The sequence below is a fragment of the Chelmon rostratus genome, chromosome 24, assembly GCF_017976325.1.
Source record: "Chelmon rostratus isolate fCheRos1 chromosome 24, fCheRos1.pri, whole genome shotgun sequence".
Classification (NCBI taxonomy): domain Eukaryota; kingdom Metazoa; phylum Chordata; class Actinopteri; order Chaetodontiformes; family Chaetodontidae; genus Chelmon; species Chelmon rostratus.
The window spans coordinates 14,427,727-14,449,894 of record NC_055681.1 but is presented as its reverse complement, the minus strand read 5'-3'; the positions used below and the strand labels follow the sequence as shown (position 1 = coordinate 14,449,894).

At 41.0% G+C, this 22,168-nt stretch overlaps 2 protein-coding genes across 2 annotated transcripts; both read left to right on the top strand.

The window, feature by feature from the left end:
• The first annotated feature begins 68 nt into the window (after positions 1-68).
• Positions 69-15,580, top strand: LOC121627128 (anosmin-1-like). The gene is made up of 13 exons (XM_041965812.1): positions 69-184; positions 2,735-3,026; positions 4,886-5,108; positions 5,979-6,163; positions 7,009-7,138; positions 9,468-9,673; positions 10,476-10,602; positions 11,597-11,704; positions 12,043-12,131; positions 12,481-12,652; positions 13,514-13,737; positions 15,040-15,181; positions 15,309-15,580. Exons 1-13 carry the CDS (start codon positions 69-71, stop codon positions 15,578-15,580), a joined length of 2,286 nt encoding a protein of 761 aa, XP_041821746.1.
• A 3,003-nt stretch (positions 15,581-18,583) lies between these two features.
• On the top strand, positions 18,584-21,394 carry LOC121627127 (E3 SUMO-protein ligase ZBED1-like). The gene is made up of 3 exons (XM_041965811.1): positions 18,584-19,055; positions 19,750-20,132; positions 20,324-21,394. The coding sequence occupies exons 1-3, from the start codon at positions 18,584-18,586 to the stop codon at positions 20,717-20,719; spliced, it is 1,251 nt and encodes a 416-aa protein (XP_041821745.1). The 3' UTR covers positions 20,720-21,394.
• The last annotated feature ends 774 nt before the right edge of the window (positions 21,395-22,168 follow it).

Sequence of the window (22,168 nt, the reverse complement as noted above, 5' to 3'; positions counted from 1 at the left end):
CATTAGAAAAGTGGCCGCGACGAATTTGAAATTTACGATTAAGGAACTCCAATGTCTGACTGTGCTGAATGCAGCAGGAGATGAGGCCGCAGCGGCTGCAGCGCATGCGCAGTAAGAGACTGATTTGTTTTGAAAAACCGAGGGAGCCAGGAGTCGCGAGGAAAGAAGACACCGGAGGAAAGAGGTAAAAACTGAGCAACTATCCATATGTCTATCTGTTAAGAAATGTAGTTATAGTTAAAGCACACCAGTATAGTTGCAATGCTGATTTTAAGATGATAACAATGAAGTTGAAGAACGCTGTTTTGCTAACTATACGTGTAATGTTAGCTAGGTCTGCCGTTTTCGGTTTAAAGTAGGCTACAAAAGCCTCTGTTGATTCACCAGGCTAAACTGCTAGTGTATGTTAACACAGTCTGATGGTTATAATTGATTATGTTTTTGCTAGTTATATTGTATAATTAGTTCAGATGTAATGCACTTTGAATCTTTCCCCCCCTCCATCCTCTAGACGTATCCAAGTCCAGGTTTGAGGTACCAGCGCAGCCAACGAGAGGCAGTTTCCCTCAGACCCCCCCAAGGAGGAGCCGGAAGAAGCTCCCGCAGCGACTGCTACAAACTTCATCCCTGGTTAGAAAACCCACAATCAAAAGATGCAGCTTACTGTTTTTGCATGTCGGCATTTTCCGGACAGAAAAGAGGCTATCGAGTTTGGCTGCACTCAGCATTGAATCAACGCACAAAAGCATCAGATCTCGATCAATTTGTGAAGAGCAGCATGGAAATCACCACGTTCAGCTGTTATAGACATGCCAACTTCATGTTATGCTCACTGGTGAGGCTTTACAAAGGTCTTAAAATGATGACCTCAACAGAATCTGCACTTTTTATTTGTTTTTTTTTCTGTATTTATATCTTTGTTTTGGCAATTGAGAAACTCTGATATCACCTTTAATAAAACCTAGTGTTTAAAATTTGACACTGGTGTAAATGGTGTGAATCCTGCTGAACAGGAAGCAGTGTTGTTATTTTTGTTTTTCATTGTCTCTTCTTTTGTATATACATTATAAAACTGTCCAGAAAGGCCCTGTATGAACCAACTCACAAAATAATGTTGTCAGTGAAGAAAATACAACGTCAAAATAATCAGTAAACACATCATCTATCAAAGAAAATGTTCAAGCTACAGAGGGAGAAATGGAGAGTGTGTGTTCTCAGTAAAGAATAAAAGTGATGTCCAGTACCTTGTTTGAGTGCCGTGACCTATTTATTTCCACACAGTGTATTCATGCTCACCTTAGTACAGCTCAGCCCATAGATCTTCATGGGTAAGTTTTTCTCTGAACAGTTTCTTCCTGTCCAAATGCTGCCTGCAACGCTGCCACTCTGACACAGTCAAAAACTGTTTGCTTCCTTTAATGTCTTTCCTGTGATAATGCCCCACCTACACTAGTGTTTCCATACTTCTATCTCCTAATCAGTACTGTACTGTATGAAGTGTTTCACATGAAACTTCAAATGAGATTAAGTTTGTCTGTATGAGTTTGTAAATGGCAGCCTGTGCCCTTATGTTGTGTGTATGTAGACGATAAGATGTTCATGGAACAAATATAAAATGAAGGACTGACAAACTCCTCAGACGTGTTGTGATGACGCTCCCTCCTGCTGCAGGTATTTGAACGGCCTCTGGCAGCAGAAAGAAGTCTGTTCTGTGTTTATGTCCCTCAGAAATGAAAAATGGGGCGAGTGGGTGCAGAGAGCAGGTGCAGCCACTGGGGGCGACACATACTGACAGGTTTCCACCCGAGAGGCGCTTTTACACCGACACACTCCACTGTCAACTTTCAATGATTTATTAATCACATTTCACTCAGGTTTGTCTCAGCTTTGCAACACGATTAGCTGCCTTTTTTCAGTAAGCTAACGCCATACTGCCACTCATTTCAACAGACCAAATAAACAGCAGAGAGGGAGACATTATTAATACGGGAAAAACGACCATATACGTTAACATTATAAATGATTAACCTGCTGCCTGACTGTCTTTCAGATGCCACTGACTAGTTTAAATGCAGTTTTGTCCAAACCAATATCAACACTCCCTCTAAATACATCCAGAGTTGTCACACTTCAAAAAGTTAGACCACTCTGACCTCCATCCGATGCATTTTTCCTCATTGCACTAATTGAAAAGATTTCTGATTTCTGGTTTGAAGCCTTCACTAAATGAATTTCAATTGGAATAAAACGAGGTTAGTGGTGAATAGCGTGTGTATCATTTTCTGGCTCTATATGGGGGCTAGAAAATGATACACATGATACATCCTTAATCACCTAATTAAGGATGATGGTTTCATGTTGTTTCTGGACTTCCATAAAGCGTTCGACTCTATCGAACACGATTTAATTATTAACACATTTAAACACTTTGGGTTTGGTCGCGCATTTCTTGAATTGATTATTATGATTACACACCGATGTTAATAGCTGTTTCCCTCCCAAGAGGCACTGATCTACATTTCAGGATCTGGTTATTTTAAACACAGATGCTTAATGTAAATATTTCAATATTTATCCTCACAATAACAGTGTTACCTACATTGGTAGCAGTAAATCTCATAAAATCATTAGAAAAACACATACGTTGGTTTGGTGCTTATGTCCTAACATTTACAATCATCACACTAAAAGTTCCCGGAGAATTTCTCCGTCTGCAATCTGCTCTTGAGCAAAGTCGCCACCAGAACAACTTTCTGAGAGTCCAGTTGAACCGCGCCTGGTTTGAAAGGGATCAACTCCGGCATGCGAAGCGCACACACGTCTACACTGTGACCGACTTAGAAAAAGAAATACGTGGACTGGAGCGGCGTCTGGAAGAGAAAAGCAGCAGTGAGAGCAGCGCATCAGGTGAATCTGATGTCTCCCCCAAAGAGACGAGCGTGGAGTCCCAGGTGGAACAGGTGGAAAACATCCAGCACCTGGAGAAGAGCGAGATGGCTGAGACTCAGAAGAGACTGCAGATGCAGGTGAACCAGCTGGAGCAGCAGCTGCAGGAGGTTGCAACCCAGTCTCACAGAAAGTCGTGAAACTGTCACGTTAATTAATCTATTGTTTCGTGCGTACCGCCATGATATCCTCACTTTTCTCGTGCTACCCAGAACGGATTTCAAACTAATGTATTTTAATGGAAAGTTTATTTCGTGCGTCCAAGCACGGCAATCACATGCCACGGCATACAGGAGGAGTTGGATTTTATTTAATTTCTGAGCCTTGGGAGCAACTAAATACGACATTCTCCATCATCAGGTATTACTGTTATTTTTTTGTTTTTCTTTTGATGTCAATCCCGAATCAATTGCAGGCTTCCTCGTCATATGCTTTTATTCTTCTTTTCTGCTGCGGATTCAGGCATTTTTGTGATCAGGCAACTCTTTTGTTTTAATCTTTGCTTCCTGCTTTTTAACTATAGCCTACAATATACAGTAGCTCAGGTTATTAAAAATTGCGAGGGGTCAAATCTTTTACATATATATGATCTAATGCTTTTCTTCTTATTTTTGGCTGCAGGATTCAGTGATTAAAAAGTATTTTATTGTTATTTTTAATATCTGTATCCTGCTTTGTCCTAAATGCATTTATTTTTTTTTATTTTTTATTTTTTTTACGGTTTTTAAGGTACCACTACGTTTGCAATGCCATCTCATATTAGTGTCATATCTTTTTGTCTTATTGTGAAAGTATCCTAGTCCTTCCCCCCACGGCTAGCGACACCTGTTGCCGGAAGCATTCTGCCCTTCTCCTGCTACTTGGTAAGATGTGTGGTTTTTCTCTGAGCTGATGTCTTACTTTTCCATTCTTCACACGGTTTATATGTTAAAGCGATGATTAACAGCGGTCTCATTATTAAACACAAGACTATGAAAACGACCTTCTAACTTGTGAAGGGAACAATAGCAACTTTTGTCTGGCTAGCTGAAGACAGCTATGTGTATGCTAATAGTTACTGTGCATACGGTAATGCCGCATCACCAAAGAGTAACGTTATGTTATGCAATAACAGGAGGCATAATGTCTCATTAGGCCTCCTTAAACACTGTGTATTGTTTTAGAAAAAAAAACGTCTGCATCAACAATTATACTTTGAGGAATTAAAGTGACTGAATTTTCAGCAAAGACAAAAGTCTAAAAATTGATTTTGGAATAGGCACAAAAAGAACCAGGATCAGGATGAGCAGGTCAAGAAGACAACTACACTCAAATTTCCATGTATTTGTCCTGTCGAGTATGTAGTAGTATTGTTCTTTCAGGGTTGTTAATTCAACCAGATGTCCTTCTAAATGTTTTGGATCTCATTCAAATATTTTCACGTTTTGTATTCTCAAATTCATGCATGGATGTTGTGTTATGCTTGCTTGAAATCCTGGATTAATCAGATAAAACTGACACTTTTTGAATATCCAGACCATCCTAATTATTTTGTTTTCTTATTTCAACAACTATTTCATAAATGATCCATCCCAAGCTGTCATTATGTAATCATTCCATTATGGTCATCTCTGTAATATTTCTGTAAGGAATATTATACTGAATATTATATTATACTGCAAGCAGTCACACATATTTTTTTATGTCTAAAAAATACATGTGATAATCACTTCAGTACCTTGCACATTTGTATCACTAATCATGAAATGAAAGCCTGGTTTATGCCAGAAATTTAAGCAAATAAGAACTTACTCATTTAGCCTTTCCAAACTTACGTAGAATCCTTCTTATTAAATAAAAAAAGTGCAACATTAGAAGCCCTGAAAACAAATGTAGTTCATATTGAAATTATAAACAGTTAAAGGGAAAAGAAGTAAACTTGTCCCTCCAACCCATTTAGCGAGTCTTTCCCAAGAAGCACTGGGAGTGTGTGACCAGCTGTGAGTTCCTTCAGTCAGTGTTGGCAGTGAAGCAGGGCAGCTGTCCTCCTCCGGAGAAAACCAGTGGCTTTGCAGCGGCTTGTGTGGAGAGCTGTGATCATGACCAAGAATGCTCCGCTCAGAAGAAATGCTGTTCCAACGGCTGTGGCCACACCTGCCAGTCTCCCAAAGACCTTTACAAGGGTAAGTAGAGCCCAAAAATTGCGACTTGTTCCTTGAGTATAGCACTCTGCAGCACCTCTATAGTTGAGGTTTGGTTTGGGTTAGGCACAAAAACTAGTGGGTTAAGATGGGATGAGACAGAACATGGAAAATGCTTGTGCTGGTGAAACCTGCTGATCAGTGTTTTCTATTAATAATAACAATAAACCTGCATCTATTGTCAGAAAAGTGCTGTGGTGTTATTATTCTTATTCATCCCAGCCTGCCTTGGGCCATTTCTCAAATAAATGAAGTAACTCAGGGTGGAAAATTTCTTGCTAACAAATAGTGTGCCGCCGTGCTGCTCTGAGTCTGAGTCAGGTGGAGCTTGCTCTACTTAGGCCTCCATTATCAGGAGATGGATCAAAGAGATCTGAGCAGCAATATGTTCACTGATAGGAAAGAACTGATGTGGGGAAAATCGTTTTGCTTTTTCACTCATTGGTATTGAGCGAAGCCGGACATCCCTACAGCCCTGGGGCATGCTGACTGACCTGACTGAGAACTCGATGTCCTCGCTGTCTTCTCTTGGACATATATTATGCTGAGAATTACAGTAGATGGGAGGGACGCAGAAAAAGACTGATTCTAATCACAACAGTTTGACACATAATCAGTTTGCTGACTCACCAAGCTGATCTTGACCTTTTGTAAAACATCAGATAGGTATAGGTGTGGTATTCAGAGGATAAATTAATTTGAAGCAGTGCTACATCAATCATGAACAGGTTGAGAGCATATGTATAATAAACTGACTGTAGGCTCACAAACGATTCCCTTAGTTTTATTCTATTCTACCACTGGTGGATGGTTATTTCATGGTTTGAAAAGAGGATCATTTTGGTCTCCTAGGTGCTCCTCTAAAGCCAAGAAAGGAGCTGGGATTTGAAGAACTCTCCTCTGGCCAGTTGGAGGTGCGCTGGTCCTCCCGCTTAAACATCACAGCTGAGCCTGTTGTGTATGTCCTGCAGAGCAGATGGAACTTTGGCATCCAGCCCAGTGAGGACACTGCCACCTCCTGGCAGGTGGTTGCACAGGTTAGTTCAGTGCACCCAATCCATGGTTCAATACCAGTTGTGAAAAAATCTATGGACGTTCATGTAATCACAGGTGCACTCACTGTACTGTAGTTCCCAGCTGGCCAAATTTAAATTTTCTTTTTTTTCTGACAGTATCAATAAAAACCTTGTTGACTTCTTTAGCTCTGTGACTGAGGCACAACTATCAAAAGTGGCTGTGGCAGTGTGCTTTCTGTTTTCAAGAGGTTTTATGGCATAACTAATAAACCTGTTGCTTTGAATAAGGATTTGATTGAGGGTTAAGGTAGTGATGCTGCACTGATGAACTGAGGAGATCTCAGTCATCTTTGGGTTGGATTACATACAAAGCCAAACCATCAATACCCCAGAAATACCTACTGTCAACCATTACTCCATTAAAAGATGAAGGAGTGTTATAGAAAAATAGTGGGTGTTTGTTGGAAAACACAGCAACACTGATAGTGCTGCAAATGTCAGGCAAACCCATAATTCCTGTAATTGTCCATACTAAAACACCTCTTCTTCTCCTCGTTTTGGCTTTCAGTTCTCACTAAGTCAGCATTTTCTCAACTGAAAACTTGAGATTTTCGAAAAGGTTCCCTGTAAAGACCTGTTGCACATTTTAGTGTCTAATTGTCTGCATACAGCACAGGTGTTGTCATTTGCCTGTATGTGTGTTTATCGTGTTGTCAGATTTAGCTCTGATGCAGTTTTGCTGGAACATGGAACATCATTTTTTACATCTACACTGTTAGATGATTATGCATGTTTTATTCCTTTCTGACACTATGGGTTAATTTCTTGCCTTGCTTCCTCCAACACTCCACCTGATCCCCCAAAAGACCACGGAACCAGGAGCCAGGCTCTCTGACATTCGGCCAGGTCGCTGGTACCAGTTCAGAGTGGCAGCTGTCAACACCCATGGGACCAGAGGTTTTACCACACCCAGCAGACACATTCAGTCCAGCAGAGGTCAGACAGACACCCTCTGTGTGTGTGTATGTCTATATACAGTATGTGTGCAAGAGAGTGCTTGTTTGTTCTTGTATAACTGTAATTATGAAAGCAAGTATCCTTGAAAGCACAGATTGTATTGGCAGAGAAATGTATTTAGCTGTCTTCACCGGCAACTCAAAGCGCTTGACAAGAGAAGCCAGCATTCGCCCATTTACACACATTCATACACCATCATTCACAAACACTCACACACTGATGGCACAGCACTGGGAGCAATTTGGGGTTCAGTATATTGCTCAAAGACACTTTGACAAGCAGATATACAGTGCCTATCATAAGTATTCACCCCCTTTGATGTTTTACCCTTTTATTGCTTTCATAAATCAATCATGGTCAATAAAATTTGGCTCTCTTAACACAAAAATTTATTGGAAAAAACTCTTTAATGTCAAAGTGAAAACAGATTTCTATAAAGTAATGTTAATGAAATAAAAATATATAAATAAAAATAATTGTTTGCATAATTATTCACCCCCTTTTTTATTTAATGATCTAATTCAATTGAGGTCTATCAAATTGCTGCCAATAATCTCACAGTTAGTGAAATGAAGATCACCTGAGTGGTGTGGGTGTGTTTCAAGTGATTGAGTTGTAAAACACCTGTGTCTGAAGGGTCCAGAGAGTGGTTGATCAGTATTCCTGGCTAACATTACACCATGAAGACAGAACACTCTAAGCAACTCAGGGAAAGGGTTATTGAGAAGTACAATTCAGGGGATGGTTACAAAAAAATTTCCAAGGCACTGAACATCCCCCGGAGTTCAGTGAAGTCAATTATCAAGAAATGGAAGGAATATGGCACTTGTGTGAATCTGCCTAGATCAGGCCGCCCTCGTAAACTGAGTGACCGTGCAAGTAGGAGACTAGTGAGAGAAGCCACCAAGACCCCTACAACTACTCTGAAGGAGTTACAAGCTTCAGCTGCTGAGATGGGAGAGACTGTGCATGTAGCAACCGCTGCCCAGGTTCTTCACCGGTCAAAGCTTTATGGGAGAGTGGCAATGAGAAAGCCACTGTTGAAGAAAAGTCATATTAGATCTCGACTAGAGTTTGCCAAAAAGCACGTGCAGGACTCCATGGTCAAGTGGAAGAAGATTCTTTGGTCTGATGAGACCAAAATTGAGCTTTTTGGCCATCAGACAAGACGTCATATTTGGCGGAAACCGAACACTGCACATCACCAAAAACACACCATCCCCACTGTGAAGCATGGTGGTGGCAGCATCATGCTGTGGGGATGTTTCTCAGCAACTGGACCTGGAAGGCTTGTAAAGATAGAGGGCAGAATGAATGCTGCAAAGTACACTGAAATCCTGGGGGACAATCTTTTTCAGTCTGCAAGAGAACTACGACTTGGGAGAAGATTTATTTTCCAGCAAGACAATGATCCAAAACATACTGCAAAAGCTACACAGGAATGGTTAAAAAAAGAACCAGGTAAATGTTCTGGAGTGGCCGAGTCAAAGCCCAGACCTCAATCCTATAGAGAATTTGTGGCTGGACTTGAAAAGGGCTGTTCATGCCCGATACCCACGCAACCTGACAGAGCTTGAGCAGTTTTGCAAAGAAGAATGGAGCAAAATTGCAGTGGGCAGATGTGCAAGATTGATTGAAAGCTATCCACACAGACTCACTGCTGTGATTGCAGCCAAAGGTGCATCTACTAAATACTGACTTAAGGGGGGTGAATAATTATGCAAACTATTATTTTCATTTATATAATTTTCTTTTATTAACATTACTTTATAGAAATCTGTTTTCACTTTGACGTTAAAGAGTTTTTTCCAATAAATTTTTGTGTTGAAAAAGCTAAATTTTATTGACCATGATTGATTTATGAAAGCAATAAAAGGGTAAAACATCAAAGGGGGTGAATACTCATGATAGGCACTGTATATAACATATCAACTTTAGCTAACTATTATCATAAATATTCTTTCAGTCAGAGACGCTTCATCATAAAATTGACCATTTATAGCAAATGGTTATAGATTTAATGGAAAAATCTCTGCTCTTTCAGGGAGTTGGGGGTTATTTTTCTATGTCTGCTTCATGGAAAAGTTCAAAAAAAGCTCAGCCATAATCACCTCAGACATGTTCATGACAGCAAGAGCTGCCTTCGCTCACCTTGGACTGTCTGCATCACAGCTGCTGTAATATTGGAGGCTGTGCCCTCATATGTTCCCTGTATGTTCAGCATCAGCATCAGTTTTTCAGTATCAGCATGTAATATTAACCTGTGACTGCATATGAATGGACATCAACCACATCCCCTCACCCTCAGACCCGTCCAATCCTCCAGCTCCCACTGAGCTGAGAGTGGCCAGTATGAGCTTTGGCCCCGGCAGGGTGGTCTCTGCCAGGCTCCAGTGGAGCATGCCTGCGGACCTGGATGTTTCCGTCCACCACTATAAGGTCAGTTGGAGCTGGACTGCACTTGGACAACCCACTGCTTCATCCCTGACCAAGAGAAGGAAGACAGTCAGAGAGGTGAGGACTGACAGATGCTACAGTGTTCTAAAAGTGTTGTGACACTAAGCGTGAGTGTCCTTTAGACTGAGCTACATATGACTGATTTTCCTTCCTGCTTAAACTATATTCTGCAACAAGCGAAGGAGTGCAAGTAACAGTTAAGACAAATGAAATAATGGACCAAATAAAAGATTCACTGTCTTTAATAAACCCACTTAACTCTGACTTCCCAGCTTTATATGGAATATTTGCCATATAGCAGTTAAATAAAATTTGAGTTAGTTAGTTATCTCATGAGACTTCTTCTTGTAGACAAGACAAGAGACCCAACAATTCCCAATGAGTAGGCACTTGCTGACGGTAGTGAGGAAAAATGTCCTTTTAACAGGCAGAAACCTTTAACAGAACCAGGGTGTGGATGGGTGGCAATGACCTTTGTGGCTCATGGGTCCTGTGGTACTTTGTGTACTTTAACATACCAAACTGAAAGAAAAGTAGAAGTCCCATGTGTGTTTGTTGACAGACTTTGGGCTGATTATTAAAAATTATTTTCACATGCAAGACTAAGATCTTGCGACAGATCTTCATAGGTCAGCATAATTTTTCTTGATGCCTGTTGTAGACACACAGTAGCATTTTCAGCCATCTCCATCGAGTGAGGATTTTTACACCTTTCAGTGACCAAAACAATGAATGAATTATATTTTTATGAATACAGGTAGCTCCAATCTCATTTTATATTCTGGTGTTGTGTCAACTTTCCTGCATGGTCACTTGTGTGTGTGTGTGTGTGTGTGTGTGTGTGTGTGTGTGTGTGTAGAGCCAGGTGGAGCTGGACAGCATGCGGTCTAACAGGAGCTACAGTGTGGAGGTCCAGGCTGTGTCCTACTGGGGACAAACTCAGCTGAAAGGACCCCGAGCCATCCTCCACTTCACCACACAGCGCAGTATGTCTTTATTTTTATAATAATAATGATAATAAACTTTATTTCTATTGCACCTTTTCTAAAAAAAAATGCTTTACAACAAAGAAATCACATGCACTAAGTGCTTCACACAAAACAGACAGAGAATGAAAATAAAAACAGGGACAGAACATGAATTTGAAATGAGATGAAGAATAAAACCCACTTGATAATAGCTGTAAAATTAAGACAGAAAAGGGATAAAAGTAAAGATAATGAATAACATAACATGGAAAACAAAACCACTGAATAATAATAATAAAATGAAGTTAAAAGCAGCGTACATAGAATGCATGAAATAAAGTAAAATACAACAATTTAAAAGAAGTACAGCGGTGCATAAGTGCGAGCCAAGCGCTAATATTTCAGGCCTGTATCAGGAATATTTAGCTAGGTAGCTTCCCTGATATCTTTAGGTTGTGTGTTCTAGTGCTCTGGGGCATCACTGACAAAGGCTGCATCCCAGATTTTCTCTCTGCTGCGGCTGGGAACCTTCAATAGACCAGCAGCAGATGATCACAGTGTTTATGAAGGCAAATAGTGAGCAAGGGATTTAGCAGTTTAGCTTGGTCCTTGCCCATTAAGGCTTTGTGTTCAAGGAGAAGGCCCTTAAAATCAGTTCTGAATGTTAAAGGAAGCCAGTGCAGATGATCAAATGGTCTGTGATTGCTAGAGTCATTTGAGAATCCTGCCGGCTGTTAAAATCAAAGAAGAAATAAAGGCATAAATCAGTTTTTCAGCATCTTTTTGTTATGGCAAAGATGAAAAAAGACTGTCCCCACTGTAAGAAACTGAGTCTTGGGTATCAGAATAAGCAGGTTTCATCATGTCTCATGTACAGTAAAGATCATATCATTATTGGTCCGCTCTTGATCATTTACATTGGGTGTAGTTAATTCTCTGTATTGGCCGGCCATATCGAAGGATAGGCCATGTCCCATCCACAAATTCTAATTATATTTTATCTGTTTTGAAGCCACCAGTGCTGTTCCAAGAAACCCTACAGGTGACACTCTGGATGTAGGGACACCATTCTATCAGGACGGGCAGCTCCAGGTTCATGTTTACTGGCAGAGCAGCATGGGTATGTACACACTGATCATCTGTAATCATGCTGCAGCACAAATGCATTTTATTTATGGATGGCACGGTGTCAATTGAGCCAACAGTCACCAATTTGGGCAGAAATATGTTTTTTTTTGCCTTCTTGCCCATTGGCAGAGTCGTAGCTAGCTAGCGGTTACAGCGGTTAAACTGCTGTGGATTTACAGTATAAGAGTTGCTCTTTTAATGGAGCTACATATCCAAGACCCCCTCTGTCTGAGAAATGAAATTGATATCAACCTTATTTTATGAAGATCCATTCATTGTTGTAGACCTGCTGTTACAGAACAGCGTTGTAAGCTCTTGTTGTTTGTATAGATCCTACAGTAGAATTCTACAGAATCCAGTGGGGGCCAGAGTATTGTGGACACAACCAGACCAGACCCATGGAGAAGACGAGCACACAGGTAACATATTAAAACAAAACAACATTGTCTTCATAAATATGAATATCAAATAAATGATGGGTATATAATGCCACTGGCAATATAAAATACACTTGCAAGACACATAATAGACTTTATGAATAGAAAAGAGCACATTTGTAAATCTTGTTGATGACGCATGATCATTGTTAACTTACTTGCTGTGAAAAGTGACTTAATCTTGGCTCTAGCGTTTTGGGAATCAGCCTCTAAACAGCCTGTTTTTGCAACCAAGATTGTAAAAAAATGAAGTTGCCTTTTATGTCATAAGGGAACTGAGAGCCACAGCTTTTCACAGGACATGATCATTTTCTGCTTTCGTCTGATCCAGGAGAGCTTTGTCAGCCTGCAGGGGCTGCTGTTCTCCTGCAGGTATAAAGTCGTCCTGCAGCCAGTCAGCAAGAAGAGTCATCCTCTGACCGACAGCATCAGCTTCTCCACTCCCTCCTGTGCCACCATCCAGGCCAAAAGTCCACAACTCGTGACCTGTCCTGTAGACAAAGGTTAGACAACTGGAAACTCAGGTCTTATTATCTTATTATTATCATATTATTATCAAGTCAAAATATTGTTTGTTTGCTTGTTCACTAAATTGTAAATGTCACTGTGTGATATCTTATAGTACTGACTCTACTCTGAATGCATTCAAGTTGGAAAAAATGTTCACATCAGTCCCTTAATTTTTCACAGTTATAACTCAGTAAAATGAACAGAGCAGACGACATACAGAATAAAGCTGACAAATTGCTTGAGCTACAGGAGTTACTCTATACAGTCTTTGTTTGTATCTGGGATCATGTGTTAACAAACCATTGCAACTATGTAACATGATAAACAGTTTAAGTTTTATTTCCACTCATCTGAAATGGGGTAAATCTTTAACACTGTATGAACGCATTATTCTAAAGTCGTAACAACCTGAGGTTTTTCTTGTTTTTCCTTGAGCACAGAATATTATTTCCCCTGAGCCCACACCCCCACAGCCCCCATTTATTGCATGATTAATTGATGTACTTTCATGACATACAAAATAAACATACAGTATGTGTAAGACACTGGTGCACACTGCAAACACTGTTAGTTTGATCTGATATAATTTCCCCAAATAACTAATAACCATTGAGTTAGAAAATACAGCTTACTTAAAACACCATCAAAGAACAAAAACAAAAAATGAACACAACACTGTAACCCACAGTCACACAGTACGAACCCAACCCACATACTGAGGTCCACAGTAAAAAGAGCATCAGCCCAAGAGCCATGTTTGATTGTTATAATTTTATAATTCTTATGTATTTAGAATTTGTTTATCATACTAACACCTGCGTTCATTTAACCCCTGGCTGTGATTCCTTGGGCAGTGTCCCCTCAGAAGGTCCTGGTGAAGGCAGCCAACCTGACAGCATCCTTTGAGGTCCAGGGCAGCAACATGACAGCCATTTTTGGCTGGGATTTGTCCACTGCCTCACCCCACCAGCAGCTGACTGGTTACCAGGTGACCTGGGCAGAGGTCATCCCCACCAACCGTCACAACAACAACAAACTGCCTCACAGTCTCATCTCCCAGTCCCAAATCCTACCCCCGGTTAGTGCTGTTAAAAACTGCAGTAGTATATAAATCTTGAGTTTGGTTAAGGTTTGGCTGCATGTTCACTAAAAAGGGAACAAACCCACCAGTGCCACAACTCGAATATGCATAAATTAGAGACGGTGAAATAGCCTTCATTTGTGTCCTCTGTCATTTTTTTTCTGGGGATTTTAGAGTTATAGCAACCAAGGGGTGTTTAAAATAATAATTTATTTTGGAGGTATGTAATTTCCTAATAATTTTGAAGTAAGTTTCCAGGTAATAACTACATGTGGTGGTACAAATTTGGGGTAAAATACAGAGCGTGCAATTTGTACAATTCCAGTCAGTTAATTCTAAATAACTGTGAGTGGAACCAAGACAGTTTTTCTGTCAGTATACAGCAGATTGGCTGAACATGCCAAAACATGAAATTTGTCTGCAGGCAACCATACAACAAATGAAGGATAAAGTTTCCAAAAATCAGTAAACCTTTACGTATGAAGGTTTTCATTCAGAGAAATTCCTATTTTCCCTAGAATTAATTCTTAATAACATAGTTTCGACCAATTTTTCAGACATGTGTTTAAAGTTTAAATAGTTGAAATATTCACAGCAAATGTTCATTATTTTATCACTTCATAGGTTTCAAAATATCCTGTCAAAGGACTGCAGTTGGAAATTAGCCAACAGTACAATTACATACATTTTGGCTGTGGGTTGTCCTTTAAAAAAAAAAAAAAAAAAAAAAGATATGAAATTAAAATGAAATGAAATATTTACATTTGACTTGTTTTAGGCCAACAGTGCAAAGGATCAAAATTTATAAAGAAGGTTTTAAAACACATTGGTGAAGGTTGGTTGGACTCACTACATTAGTATTTATGAAATACCTTCCTATGGCCCTGGTGTGTGAGGGTGGCTTTTGATTTTGCTTTTGCAATTCACTGTTCTTTAATAGCAGGCACTGTTATGCAAGATAATTGAAAACGAGAAATATGTTACAAAATCTGATTTACAGTACTCTACCGACTCTACAGATAAACAGGCCAAAATTGTACATTTAATAAAAAAGAACTTTGTCATTTTCCTTCTAAACTCTCATTTAGTTCTTTACATTTTGTCTATTGCATGTGTGTCAAATTTCCATTGTCAGTTTGTTTCCTTTTTAGTGTTAATTCACGACTAGCACTCCAAATATTTTAATCCATATCTGAGTCAGATTTGTATTTTTCTTGCAGGCAAATCTCAGAGTCCAGTGGGCTGGCCAAAAAATTCAAAACCTTGAGCATTTAAACTCCTTTGTCCTTTCTCTTTCAGGATGATAATGTTCTGATCGTGTCTGGCCTGCACCCCGCCAGTCTCTACAGGCTGGAAGTCCAGGCCATCACAGCTGAGGGTGAAGGTCCTGCAACCAGCCGAGCCTTTCAGACACCAGGACACCAAAGCACCGGGAAATACAGTAAGGAAGGAATAAGAGAAATTAAAGATAAAAACACAGAAGAGAACAGGGCAGCATGAATCAGATGTTGTCCTTATATAACTCAAGTATTCCACATTCACAACCTAAAAAAAATGTTATATTGTAGAATTAAAACCAAGGTTCAAGTGGCTGGGAGCTAAAGAATGGAGGGCTGGACAGGGATGGGGCTGGAGACCTCACTCAGGCAGCCTGGTGGCAGGACAGAAGCAATATAGGAGAAGGGAGGTAGAGCCGAAAGGTGAAGCAGGTGTCAAAGGTGACTGGAAGGCAGAGCAGAAGGGCAGAGCCACTCAGGAGGACAGGCAGGACCTCCACCATGCTGAGGACGATGAGCAAGGCAGCAGTGAGGATGACGAGCTGGGTTGCTTAGAAGCATGACACCAGCGTGAGCCACGCTTCCGGGGGTGGGTTCAGGAAGGGAACTGTCTGGTTTTATGACAGCTGACTGGTCAAGTGTCTGGAGGCTGTCTGGCCCAAGACAAGGTCCAGCAGAAAAGAGACAAAGGATGTGGAAGAAAGGAAACCGGATGACACGGACCCTCAGTGTTTTTTTGGGAGGGCTGTTTTGATAGCTAACCATGTCCTCCAGAAAATTGACCTTGAAATAAAAGCATAAATCAGTTTTATATTTCTAAATGTTCATGCTTTTTCTATGTTTGTAAAGTTGTGAAGTCATCTTGCTGACGCAGGACTTAAATCTTAGATCTGAATCTAGGATGACACCGAGATTTGTCCTGTTTGCTCTTTTCTCTTGCACAAACTAGCAGTGTGCTAGCAGGCACACTTGTGTACCTGTTGTAAAATTAAAAGCACTCTAGGTTTCCCAATAAAAACCTATTGCCCCCTGTTAAAGATACAATGGGTAAGATGCGGCCAGAAAAACAGAACATGAAAAAGTAACAGTTCTGATGTTATTTAAAGACCCTCCACTTGCTGCTGTTCCAGACCACAGCTCTCCTGCCGTGTCGTCATCGTCCCCAGACATGGTTGGAGCCCCTGTCAGTCGCCTCGGCACTTCGGTCCTTCGGTCTCGAAGGCTGTATTCCATGAAAATATTATTTATAGATGATATGTTAGAAAATAGATGGAAAAATATTTCAGGTCTAGACATTGCTTTTACCTGGTGGTGATGTTCTACCTTTCTCTCGCTGATCCTACTCCAGCTTACTGTGTCTTCATCTGTACCAGAATCAGACTTCTGGTTGGAGATACTGTCAATCACGTTGGCGCTGTGTTTCCAGGCGATGTTTACTGAGATCCTGTTGAGCCCAGTTCTGTTGCCCGTTGGTAAACACCAACAATCCCCCAGTGCTCTGAGCTCTCAGTTGGGGCCGACTCCTGCGAGCAAATAGGGCCACTGGCTGCATGGCTACCTGAGCCAGGTACCTAAACCAAAGATAGCTATAGCAAAGAGCAGTCGACAAGTGGCCAGTTTTTACACATTCCACTTTTAAAGACTCTAAATAGCATAAAGGTGTGAATGACTATCTGTCTCTGTCTGCCCTGTCTTAGTGGTGACCTTTCCCAACTAAATGCAAGCTGTGACAGGCTCCAGCACTCATGTAACTCTTCAAATTATACGCAGGAATCCCCAAATCCAGTCGCCCCAAGACACTGAATGATTTTCGGCCGGTGGCTCTGACTTCAACAATTATGAAAGTCTTTGAAAAACTAGTTCGTCTAGAAATTCTCAAAAACACAGAGAATGCAATCGATCAATTGCAGTTCGCCTACAGGCCGAAAGGGGGAGTAGAGGATGCCACACTCACTCTCTTTAACTGGCTTTTTAAACACCTCGAAGGGAGTGGGTGTCACGCACGTCTTCTATTCATTGACTTCTCCTCTGCTTTTTACACAATTCAACCGCACATTTTAACACAGAGACTTTTAGAGCATTTTAACTTGAGCAATAACCTTGTGGGCTGGATTTGAGATTTTTTAACAAACAGGACACAGAGGGTCAGAGTTAATGGCTTTTTATCTGACAAGGTGTGCTCCTCCACTGGCTCACCACAAGGGTGCGTGCTCTCACCCTTGTTATTTATACTGTACACTAATATATGTCAGAGCAATTTTAAGAACCGTTTCATTTTAAAATACGCAGATGATTCGGTTATTGTTAGCCTGCTCCAAGGAACAGAAAACAGTCACGGCCCTGTCGGTGACAACTTTGTCAAGTGGTGTGAGGACTCACACCTACAGGTCAATGAAGCCAAAACAAAAGACATGGCCATTGATTTTAGGAAAAATGCCAATACACCTGAACTCATCACAATCAAGAGACAAGCCATTGAGCAAGTGCAATCTTATAAGTATCTTGGGACTATCATCGACTCCACTTTGAACTTTAAATTGAATTGTGAAGCTGTGAGCAGGAAGGGACACCAGCGTCTATTCTGTCTGCGGAAGTTGTCCCGCTTCCACATTGATAGGACCATGATGACACTTTTTTATCGTGCTTTTATTGAGTCGGTTTTAACTTTTTCACTTGTGTCATGGTTTGGAAACCTGCCCTTAAAAGAAAGGAACTCACTGAACCAGATTATTAAATGGTCTGGTCGGCTCATTGGGGAGTCACAGCTGTGCCTACAGTCGCTGTATACTAGGCAGTAGAGCTGCACAATTAATCGAAATTTAATCAAAATCGCGATTTTGGCCGCCACGATTATACAAAGCCAAAATCGCGATTTTTTTCCTTTTTTGTCATTTTCTGTATTATTTTATAAGTGGGCGCTCTTCTGACTGCAGCATAAAGAAAAACAGTATATTTGTCCACCAGCCACCAGGGGGCGGCCGTAGTCATAGAGCACGCCGCATCGCATTAGTAGCCACCAACAAGCAAGCTAAACTCAGCTCCTCTCCGCCTAGCGCGGTGCTATCATACCAGTCAAATTCAAGTGGTGAGAGCGAGAGGGATTGGTAGAGTGACCATTGTAGAGCCGATTTCTGAATCAGTGAAAATAAAGATGAGTTCTGGTGAAAATGACTGAACAGACAGTGGGAACAGAAGTTGATCAATCTTCCGGAGGTGAGGAGTCTGAGCTCGTTCCTCGAAAGGGCTACACATCTGTTGTATGGAGCTATTTCGGATTCAGAAAAGGTGATGTCGAACAAAAGCAGGTGTTGTGTAAAGACTGTGGGCGAATTGTGTCCGCTCCGCAGGGGAACACAACTAATCTGTATAACCACTTAAAGAAGAATCATTTGGGAAAATACGACGAGTGTATGAAAAGAAAAGTCCCCAAACCCCCGCATATCCGTCCCAAACACCCAGCGCAGACAACCATAAATGCTACACTTAATCTTGCAACACCATATGCATCAACATCAAGAAGACACCAAGAAATAACACAAGCAGTTGCCATTTATATAGCCAAAGCCATGGCTCCCATTAACACAGTTAACAACGAGGCATTCAAAGAGATGATCAAAACGCTGGACAAAAGATACGAGATGCCATCCAGAAACTACTTCTCAAAGGTGGCATTGCCAGCGCTGTATAAACAATGCCGGGAGGAAATCCGAAAAGAAATAGCAGATCTCCCGTTCTATGCGACCACGACCGATCTATGGTCAAGTAGGACCATGGAGCCGTACATGTCCCTGACGATCCATTACATTGACGAGGATTTTGAAATTAAAACTCGCTGCCTGCAGACGTCATTTTTTCCGGAGGATCATACGGGAGAAGCTATTGCTCAAGGCTTGGTAGAAGCACTAGCTTCTTGGGACCTGCAACAGGAGAGACTTGTCTGCATCACAACCGACAACGGGACCAATGTCGTCAAGGCAGCAGCTCTCAATCAGTGGACAAGACTTCAGTGCTTTGGACATAGGCTCCACTTAGCAATTGGTGAGTAGTGTGGTTACATTTAACATTTTAATTCGTGGGGCTCCATCTTATTGAACATTGAGCCATAGTAAGAACAACATACATTCGCCCTCACTGAACCAGAGGCAATTATCAAACCATATTTATATGTTTTATAAAACCATAGGCCCATATCAAACCAAACTATATGGTGGGGTATGCAAACATTTTAAATTAATCTTTGACAATGTTTATCTTGCCTTTACCTGTAAAACACACATTCACACCGCAAGTGTGTTTGTGATAATGCCAAAGAATTATTAAAAATAAAAATACAATGAAATGTAGTATAACTATTTTGACTGTATAACACAAAGACAAATATGAATGTGCACATATTATGGATAACTCATCATGGTGTGTGTGTGTGTGTGTGTGTGTGTGTGTGTGTGTGTCTGTGTGTGTGTGTCTGTGTGTGTGTGTGTGTGTGTGTGTTTCACAGAGAATGCAATGAAGCATCAACACATTGATCGTGCCATGGGGGTCTGCAAAAAGCTTGTTAGCTGTTTCTCCTACAGTTGGAGGCGCAAAAGGGAGCTTGCACGGGCTCAAAAGGAGCTGAAGCTGCCAGAACATGGGTTGAAGACGGAGTGCCCCACAAGGTGGGGATCAAGGCAAGCAATGATAGCAAGAGTCCTGGAGCAGCAAAAGGCCATTTCTCATGTCCTATCTTCAGACCGAAAAGCAAGAACCCTCATCCCAACATGGCAGGATACTGAAGTCCTGGAATCAATCAACCAAGCTCTCCAACCTCTGCTTGAATTCACCGATGCACTGTCAAGTGAGAAGTATGTCAGTATCTCCTTTGTTAAACCAGTACTCCACCTGTTCAGCACATCCATCCTCAAAACAACTGACGATGCTACAACCCTCACCAATACCATCAAAACCAAAATCCTAACATACTTGGAGGAGAAATACCAGGATCCTGAGACTCAAGAACTGCTAGACATGGCATCTGCTGTCAACCCTCGCTTCAAAATGAGATATGTGAATGAGAACAGAATTGCACCAATCCAGGCCAGGCTCATCTCTGAGATGGTTGCCCCTGCAAACATGGTTTGTAAAAATGACTTGATTATATACATATGTACAGAATGTACAATAAATATAATAATGTTGATTAAATACATTACAATTTGCTAAAAGATGATTGAAATGTGGTAGTAAATACAGACAGTTATTAAATATGTTGCCTAAGACTGATTTTGTTTTCTTTTTCTTATTTTAAACATCATTTACTCTTGAAGGAGATGGGCCCAACTGATCCATGTGGAGGCACCACAGGCAATGCAGAGGATGGACCAAGTGGACCTAAGCGACGGAAGACATTGGGGAGCTTTTTCAAAGGCTCTTGTGGAAGCACATCTCCTAACCAGGAGCAGCAGACTGTGGCATCTGAGCTGCAGGCCTACCTTCAGTGTGCCAGCCTTGACAGCGAAAATGACCCACTGGACTGGTGGAAAGAACACGGGAAATTGTATCCCAGAGTGTCAAAGCTGGCGAAAAAGTACCTCTGCATCCCTGCTACCAGTTCCCCATCAGAACGGGTGTTCAGCACAGGGGGAAATGTAGTCACATGCCATCGGGCATCCTTGAAGCCAGAACATGTGGACAGGCTTGTCTTTCTGGCCAAAAATCTGTAGGCCCACCTTAGTTATTGTCCTCATGCTCTACCGCAATTCACTGAAATCAGCAGTTCAGTTTTATTTTGTTATTCCGTTACGTCAGTGTTACTCAACCGGGATGCTACAGCGTCCCAGGGTGTGTTCGGAAGCCCTAGGGAGGCAGTGAGAAGGATACAGCTTAGGTGGTGCTTAGAGGTGGTGCTTAGTGACATTTGGGACAGTTAGTCCATTTTATATTATAATACTGAGGTGTTGTAGGGTTCAAGAGGGTGTATGGAGGCCTATGTTGTGGCTCAGGGGTCGTTAATTCAAAAAAGGATGAGAAAAACTGTCTCATATAGTAAATTCCTTGGTTATGTTTCATTTTGTGGCCTTAAACTACATTCACTCTGCACTGGATAATTGATTATTGTTTTTTACAGAAGTGCAATAAAAAAATAAAAAATAATAAAAAAAAAACTTTTGCATAATCGTGATTATAATCGAAATCGTGATTTTGATCCAAATAATCGTGATTATCATTTTTTCCATAATCGTGCAGCCTTGCTAGGCAGGTACAGCGACTGGCCAGCTCCATCTCCACTGATGACTCCCATCCCCTGGCAAGTGAGTTTCAGCTGCTACGGTCAAAAAGGAGATTCATAATCCCGAGAGTTAGGACCACTCGCTGCAGGAACAGCTTTGTTCCTGCTGCGGTTTCTCTTTTAAATAGGAGGTCTGTCCTATTTTAATGTGGTCTTAACTTGCTTACTTATTTATTTACTTATTTATTTATCATTGTTTTACTGTCCCTTGGATCATGCTCTTATGTTTTCTTAGCATGCTCTTAACAGGTCTTATATTGGCATTTTTTGTGATATTTAATGACTTTTATTTATTTTATTTATTTATTTTAGTCTTTTAACCATGATCAGTGAGCTGCTGGGAGTACCTGTCAATGTCTGCTGCTAATCTGTCTCCTGTATGTGTCCTGTGTTTCTGAATGTTGTGTATAATGTTTGAGATGCCCTCTCCAGACTGCAAAACAAATCTACCTACGGGTATCAATAAAGTTACCTTGACCTTGGAATGGATAGCAAACACAAGAATATGGCTGTTTTGTTTTTTTTTTCTTGACTTTTTGACTTGTCATACCTGATTAGATCTCTTCTCAGGACTGTGTGGGCACATACAGTGCTTGATTGACATATGCCCCTGTTAGCTTTGTTGTACTGGTTATTGTTGGACAACTTATGCTACTTAAATCATTATAAGAATCTAGAGTTTTATGACATTCCCAGCTCTGCCCAGCTTCAATCTGACCTGAGGCCCAAACAGCCAGACTAACAGAAAACACCTGTGTGGGTGTGGAAGGTAAAATGCACCAACAAGGATTCAAAAGTCCTTGTTTGGTTTATTGTCACACAAACAAATCATAACTTGATTATTTAATATCCTGCATGGCAAGATGCACAAGATGCACAAGTT

Excerpts from the sequence above, each read along its gene's own strand:
- LOC121627128 (XM_041965812.1), top strand. The coding sequence starts at position 69 with ATGCAGCAGGAGATGAGGCCGCAGCGGCTGCAGCGCATGCGCAGTAAG. Across the intron at positions 3,027-4,885 it reads AGAAGAGACTGCAGATGCAG|CGAGTCTTTCCCAAGAAGCA; the intron begins GTGAACCAGCTG and ends CAACCCATTTAG. Across the intron at positions 12,132-12,480 it reads TGGAGAAGACGAGCACACAG|GAGAGCTTTGTCAGCCTGCA; the intron begins GTAACATATTAA and ends CGTCTGATCCAG.
- LOC121627127 (XM_041965811.1), top strand. The coding sequence starts at position 18,584 with ATGGCTCCCATTAACACAGTTAACAACGAGGCATTCAAAGAGATGATC. Across the intron at positions 19,056-19,749 it reads TAGGCTCCACTTAGCAATTG|ACCGAAAAGCAAGAACCCTC; the intron begins GTGAGTAGTGTG and ends TCCTATCTTCAG. Across the intron at positions 20,133-20,323 it reads TGGTTGCCCCTGCAAACATG|GAGATGGGCCCAACTGATCC; the intron begins GTTTGTAAAAAT and ends TTACTCTTGAAG.